Source organism: Barbus barbus (genome assembly GCF_936440315.1).
Source record: "Barbus barbus genome assembly, chromosome: 44".
NCBI lineage: Eukaryota > Metazoa > Chordata > Actinopteri > Cypriniformes > Cyprinidae > Barbus > Barbus barbus.
The window spans coordinates 3,566,989-3,574,565 of NC_136722.1; the positions used below are offsets into that span (position 1 = coordinate 3,566,989).

The window sequence follows — 7,577 nt, forward strand, 5'->3', positions numbered from 1 at the left end:
TTAAAAGCACTTTGTGTTTATGTTAAATTAAAGACTTCATTTTTGCATTTTCTGAAGAAGTGGTGCTTGTCATTACTGCTACAATGATATGGCATAGCTATGTGGCTGCAAGGTGTTCTGGGTGTTTAGTGCAATTGCTAAACTGTTCGTAGTGATTCCTGACTGGTTCAACTAAGTCAGAAGACCTTTATGTCTATTTTGGACTCGTGGCACAGATTTTCACTCATTTTATTATTGTAAGCCTGTTCATAAAAGCTCAGTTTGACATATCTTGTCTGTAACCCAAAGTTGGGTTATCAAAGTTTAATACTTATAGTAGGTTTAGTTTTTTACCAAATCTTTGCTAACCACCACTGAACATATTGTAATATTGAACCTAAAATCTAAAAGACTAATGAAATAAAGTGAAGCAAAACAACAAATCAAACTTGTCCGATAAGAATTTCTTATTATTCCAATAAAAAATACATTCATACAGAAATATAACAATTTTGCAAAACAATTTCAAATAAAATTCATATAAAGCAAAAAAAAAAAAAAAAAAAAAAAACTTAGAAAAGTTTTTTTTTATTAATCCTAATTTTTGTGTTTTTATTCTTTTGTACAAATATTCTTTAGACAAGAGGGATTCATGAGAGAAAAGATAATTGATAGAAAGTGTTGGTGGAAGCAAGCAAATGGAAAACTTGATTAAGGCTCCATTACCACTCGACTAATATTGGCCACTGTTGGAAAGACGCAATGTTCTTTGCCCACAAATCCAAGGCTGGTCTGATTTAATGGCAGCACAAGCTGCTTCAAGTTACTTTTCTCCCACTGAAACAATCCGTATCCACGTAGCTGCTCGACATGCAACGGTGTCAAACCTTCATCGCTCAAGAACCCAGAGCAATTACACTTGAATAATTCAAGCATATAACTATGTACAATAAATTAAATCAATCGTTTGGTCCCTGAAAACATAGTTTACATTTCAGATCACAGCCAGCCGAGAGGCTTTCTCTATGCTGCGTTCGACCCCACGTCCGTAAATTTCCATTGTAAATGTTGAAAAGGGGGGGGGGGGGGGGGGTGGTGATATATCTTTATCTTTCTGGATGGCTGTGCACTGTTTCCACAATACTGTCGCTGGACTAAAACAACGGCATCCAGACAGGTCAATATCGAACTGCCCGAGTCAGCAGTCTGTAGCAGGCAGGGCCTTCAGCAATTCATTACAGAGAGGCAGTACAAGGCAAGGCCTGTCTGACTGCAGCTTGTTAATTACAATAAATCTTTAGGCGTTTTTTCCTTTATTCTTGGTTACAGGGGACGGGGGGGTTGGCATTCCACAAACATTCGGCCTTGTGTTATACAACGGCCTGTTTTTGCACTTTAAGAGCTTTTTGTCTTGCACACACCTCCACAGATAGAGATCTTGCATCTAAAGTGTATTCAAAACGTTCAGTAGATACCAAATCCATACTTTAAGTGCTTGCAGATCTAGAAATGTGAGGGCAAGTATAATAATGAAACCGCATGCTCAAGAATAATATATTACGTATCTACAAGGGCTTGGCTACAGTGGCCTCGGAAATAGGAAAGGTGCAATGTTCAGGTGAAACAGAGCCTTAATAAAGCTTTTTCAATCACTTATACAAGACATTTTGTGACTCCAAATAGGAAAGGTCACTTGCATAAGGCACCATTAAGGCCAACAGTGCATTAACAACAGGTAAAATGGAGATTTTAGAAAGAGACTGAAGAAAGAGAGATTTTAGTCTTCGAGATGACAAAACCAGTCTTGTATGAAATGGTTGCTGATCAATAGGATTCTTCCCTCTACCAGAAAGATAAGAGGGAATTTAGAGTGAAGAATGATCAATGCGTTTATGTACAATATTGTAACATTTAACCCAATTGTATTTAGCTGCGCTTTATTGGAATCTATAATAAAAAAAAAAAACAAACAAAAAAAAACAAAAAACAAACCCCAATTCCATGCAACACCTGTTTATGATAGTGAAGCTATAATTGTGTTACATCTCTAAGCACACAGCTTATACAATGGACTACAAATGAGCTTTTGTAGCCTGTCAAATAACAAGCTACAGAACACATTGCACATTTAGTAGCTGCACCGAACACCAAAAAAGCCACTTTCATTCAGGACCGAGTTTCCGCCCCCCTATAGTTGGGGGCAGGGGGTGAAACCCTGGCCGCTACGCCCCCCAGAATCCCGGAGCCCGGGGGCGTCTGGCAGGAGTTCTCAGTCTCACGGCTTCACTCATGGTTCTCGCATACCGCATGGGAACAAAAACGGAACTTGTTCCCCCGACACCATTCAGCCCACAGCGATACACTGGTACCCCCCTCCCACCCTTCTTCGCACACGGGACATTCATCCGCTCACGTCAAACAGGCTTTCTTTAAGATTTGTTTTAAAGTACCAGTGTATAAGTCCAGGAGTTGTCCCAAAACATCATGCACCATACAACACACAAATCATTCGCTCTTTTTTTGCTTTTTTTTTTACTTTTTCTTTTTTTTTTTTTTAGAAATCATCCTCGGTTCTTCATACGTGATTTTGTCCCTTCCTTTTTCGTTTCAACAACCAGTCAGACCGCCTTTATCCCGGGGCTCACGGAGGCACAGGATATGGTGCAAAATGGCATGCTTTGGCTGGAACACACTCCCCCCCCCCATTTCTTGCAGGGCCAGGTCAACCAGGAAGCTGGTCAGGACACAACATATCCCCAGCGTGAAGCTGTGGCCCGCTCAAAGGTGCCTCTTCATATGCAGGGCCAGGTGGTCCGACCTGGAGAAACACCTGGAGGAAGAAACAGTGAGAGGAAAGGTGAAAAACAAGGTCAGGCAGGGGCCACCAAAGCCGTAAAGTGTGATCAAAGGTAGAGATTTGTGCATTGCGTCACTGATGAGGCCCCTAGTGAATTCACCTCGAGCTGAATTTGTCAAACAGGAATAGGTGCTATGAAGGCTAATGTAAGGAAAGCGAGAACTAGCATTCTCTGTGCAGAATTAGCAGAGAAAATTAATAGTTTTGTATTTGTAATGAGAAATCTGTGAAAATATGCAGATGAGATTTAAACTTGTTGTAAACTGTGTTAAAATGGTTTTAAATTTATAGACTTACAGTGTGCACCACACACCATGTGCAATCTTTTTTTAGTAAAAGTGGAAGTTTATAGCAATCACAGAATGACAGTAAAGCTGTAAAATTTCTAAATGTATCCAGCAATATATTATGAATTATATATATGTATATAATTGTTTTGTAATTTTGTGGCGGGACGAATGAATGAATGATTGAATTAATTCAATCACATTTTATTGATTTTAAAAATTAATTTGATAATGAATAATAAATGTTTGTTGTTTTTATGAAAATAATATGAAGTACACAAATAAAAATACAATTTTAATAAAACACAACCAAATAAAAATAAAATGTTCTCAAGGTTATAATAACATGAGCACCAGCCCCAAACCTTATCATTAAGTCTCAAGCTGAGAAGAGTAAACTTTTATTGCTATCTGAAAGTATTAAAAGTATTAAATTATCCAAAGTTTGCAGAACTTTATGAATGCTGGGTGTTCCGATTTTGCAAAAACAGAACTGCTGGCACAGATTCTGTGTGGGTCTGGATTTGAGGAAAGACTTGATCAAATGTTTAATTTTAAAGGAGAACTATGAAATGTTTTGCATCCAGTAAACACGGAAACAACACACCAAAAGGGAAGTTGAGCAAACAATGGTTTTCAAAGCACAAAGCTCTCAGGGAGGGAAATGATTAACAGAGGAAGTGATGACAAACAGGAGAGGCGCATTTGGTCATAAAATGCAGAGAATATCAATACAGTATTGCGACAGTGTGACTATTGCGCTTTCAAGCATTTAACGCGATTAGGTAATTAAGTGATAAAATCCAAACATAACGGGGCGACTCTCATCGATGAACCGATAAAACGGAATCAATGCCGAATGCAGAGGGGGCATGCGGCGAGAGAGAGAGACAGACGAGCTTTGATGACTGTCACAGGGAGAGATATCGAGACAGAACTGAGCGTACCTGTCACAGTGACTGCATTTAAATGGCTTTGCACCGGTGTGCTTCCTGAAGTGTCGGGTTAGCTCGTCGCTCCTCGCAAAGCGCCACTCGCAGCCTTCCCATGAACACCTGTACGGCTTCTCACCTGTAAAGAAAAACACAAACACCTTTCAGCCGGCAGGTTTCGACTGGGAAACATTCACAAGTCTGAAAGGAATGCGGAACAGTGTGCTCGGTAATGCTCTCAAAAATGCATCTGTAAACAGGATGCATGTTTATGCATCAGGTCACGCAGTCTACGAGACGAGTCTTAACTTTAATAAGATCCCTCAAGCTCTCAAGGATTGCGGGAATGCACGGTATGCCAAAAGGCTGTTTCTATGCTGTGTGCGCATACACAGCACACCGAACAATGCACGTCACACAGAGCTTGTTTTGAATGCCGGGGCCCTTTAAAAAAAGGGGCCACCCAGATCCCCATTCAAAAGCCTAGATCTTTCCCATGACGAAACCAAAACTGTTTTGGTAGAGCAGGTTGTTTTCACCCTGGCTGGCTTTCGTTCCCTTCCCCCATCCGATGCCCCCTCCTTCCTGGCCAGGGCCGCATTCCAAACAGATTAGGTCACCGTTTAGGCGTGCAGTCATGTGAGGCAAACATTCACAGAGTGACATTAGCCTTGCAGCTGAGGACTGCCTGTGTGAACTCAACTCCATTACACAACTTCGCAGGAGACGTGAAACCCCAGTGAAGCGTGTGAGGTTCCACTTTCTGTTTGATAGAGACAATGTGGAGCAACGTCACAACGTACAGTGAAGGTTCTTACCTGTGTGAGTCCGCTGATGTGCTTTTAAGTGAGAACTCTTCGTGTAAACCTTCCGGCAGCCGTTGAAGTGACACCTGTGCACTCTCCTCCTGCCGTCTGGAGAGGCGTCCCCTACTGCTGAAGCCTTATCCGAGGCCTTCGCCAGTCCGTTTTGCCGGATCTTCACCGGCACGTGCAAGTCAGTCTGCGTGGAGCCCCACACCTGCCGGACGCCGGGCTCCTGGGGCGTCTCTGGCGAGGACGGAGGCGTGCTGATGATAGAGGAACTCAAGTGATGCGCTGACTCCGTCAGAACCGAGCCCAGCGGGTTGGAGGTAAAGATGTGAGTGGGCGAGAGCTCCTCCGAACTGTCAGACGCCTCACTGCTGGCATCCGAATTCATGCTATTGGTTTCTAATATTTGGCAGTCCTGATTGTCGTCCTCCTTGACGCTGGGAAGGTTGCCGTTCCCATCTCCCTTATCTCCACAAGCCAAGATGAGCTTGCTCCAAAGATCCTCCTGGCCCTCAAACTTGAGGTCAGACGCGGAGACGTACGGCTCGCTCTGCAAATATCTCTCCAGCTCCAAACAAGTCTGATTCAAAACAGAAAACACAATGTTAGAATGCGCATGACCGATTCAATGGGTTTCCTCTAACTTTCACACGTGACTGCCAAGGGTTAGTTTAGGTTAACCACACTCTGCACTTTCACACATTTTCTGCTGAAATATGTTAAACTATGTCATGTAGAAACATTACGGAGTATGTAAGAGCAATACAATCAGTATATTAGGTATAAATATGATTTTGAGAGCTGTATAGTGTCTTTCTGGAACAGTTATCCTCTAGTGAGTCATGCAGACATTTCAGAGTCCTTTTAAGGAAGCCACAGAACTTCCTCGGTCGAGTTTCCTCATTCAATCAGCCTGACGTCCCCTCAGCGTACATCTGGACGCATTTTAAACAGTTTAACGCGTATTAAGTGTGAACGTACTACATTTGAGTGCAGAGGTGATGAGGTATACACTTCAAACTGTGTTAAATGTGAGCATTTAGTTGTGCGGTTTAGCTCTGCACACCCTCGATGACCACGATGATGTTTACCGCGCAGAATATGGCCTGAAGAATCTCAAGTTACTGATTCTACAGCCTCTCCATCTGGTAAAATGTTTGTTCCTGAAAGCGAGAGTTCAGACTTCTGTCATTTATTCAACATTATTCGATTTCCATAGACTGTTGAGCAGACTGACTGTGTAAGTCACCATTCACTTGCGTTGTAAGGAAAATGATGCAAAGTAAGTGAATGGTGACTCAACATCCTGCCTAACATTTTTTTTTTTTCACGAAATAAATGGGTTTGAAACAGCATAATGGTGAGGAAATGACTGATTTTAATTTTGACTGAAATATCACTTTATCAGCCTATGCTGGGAAAAACTAAGCAACTAGATGCAAACGCATGTTTAAATGCCAGGAGATACATTCATATGGCACCGTGCCAGAATCCCAACAAGCCTGAGGGAAACTACCTGGATCAATTTCAGCAGAAACATTCATACTGTCGTGCCAAGAACACGACTGCAACAGTTCAATCACAAGAATATCAGTATCAAGCAGCAGAACCTGCTGTGACAGTTAATAAGCACCTCCTATAAACCCCGTTATGTGACAGAACATGTGCTGCAGACTGTCATCAACCAGTCTGAGTAGGAAAAGCACAAGAAGCACAATTATGTTCCTCATTATGCTTTTTACGGTTTGCAACGCAATACAGATCTGACTCTTAACAAACTTAAAAATTACTCTGTATGCCAAAACAAGTTCGTTCAATAATGTAGCCATACAGACACATTCTATATAAGACTGACAGCATTTACCGCGCGACCATGTAACCGATTCAAATACATTTAGAATGTTACAATGTTTCATTCCGCGCAGCGCCGGCGGATTGTAAATAAAGACGAACCACGAGCTCTCAGTTCGCCAATCACAGCGGAAGTTTTCTCCATTTCACTTTAAAAATTGTTACCTGTTGCCAGTATTCTTCAAGCGATGGCAATGCAGAGAAATAGCCAGTGTCATGAACGATCTGAAGTTCCTGAAATATGCTGCACATCGGTAGAACATCCATTGCAATCCCAAGTATCAGGCAATAAAAGACAGAAAAAAAAAAATATATATATATATATATGTCTTGATGAATCAAAGGTAAAGTGTGACAAGCAAGCGTCCTCTTCGTGCAACAGCAACGCAGTGCAGCCGTCGCTTTGCTCAGAGTCCGCTAGTCCTTCTGTTGAGATCACTCTGTACTTGCAAACACTGAACTCACGCAAAGCGCTCTGTCAACTTCCCCTATTCAAACCTTGTAGCCTGCCTACTCCCTCGTGATAGCGTGCTCAAATGATATCACTTTAAGCCAATCGCATGGCGTGCGGAAATAAGTCCTGCCTCCTGGCGCTGTGATTGGTGCATTCAACTGAAAGGACCTGCGCGCTGATTGGACGATATTTTTAGAAGCGTATATAAAGGCCCTGCGCTCAAACCACTCATTTCTGTTTCTTGACGACGGAGTGTCGCACGCGTCTCGGTTTGGCCAGCGCGAGCGCTGTGTGCAATCAGTTGCTTCTCCTGGAGAACTGTAGTGTGTTGCAATATGTTCGTTTTCCATTTTACTTATATATATATATATATATATATATATATATATATATATATATATATAT

The 7,577-nt window shown here is 41.9% G+C and overlaps 1 protein-coding gene across 1 annotated transcript; it reads right to left on the minus strand.

Annotated features, from left to right (window-relative positions):
* Positions 1-601: 601 nt before the first annotated feature.
* LOC306863530 (Krueppel-like factor 6) lies at positions 602-7,256 on the minus strand. The gene is made up of 4 exons (XM_079406917.1): positions 6,884-7,256; positions 4,874-5,447; positions 4,071-4,194; positions 602-2,809 (listed from the first exon to the last, which is right to left on the minus strand). Exons 1-4 carry the CDS (start codon positions 6,983-6,985, stop codon positions 2,758-2,760), a joined length of 852 nt encoding a protein of 283 aa, XP_079263043.1. The 5' UTR covers positions 6,986-7,256; the 3' UTR covers positions 602-2,757.
* Positions 7,257-7,577: the final 321 nt, after the last annotated feature.

What these genes read in the sequence shown, in the direction of transcription:
- LOC306863530 (XM_079406917.1), bottom strand. Translation starts at nt 6,985, where the DNA reads ATGGATGTTCTACCGATGTGCAGCATATTTCAGGAACTTCAGATCGTT. An exon ending in ACATCAGCGGACTCACACAG is followed by an intron (nt 4,195 to 4,873) that starts GTAAGAACCTTC and finishes TTTTCTTTACAG; the next exon opens with GTGAGAAGCCGTACAGGTGT. An exon ending in AAATGCAGTCACTGTGACAG is followed by an intron (nt 2,810 to 4,070) that starts GTACGCTCAGTT and finishes TTCTTCCTCCAG; the next exon opens with GTGTTTCTCCAGGTCGGACC.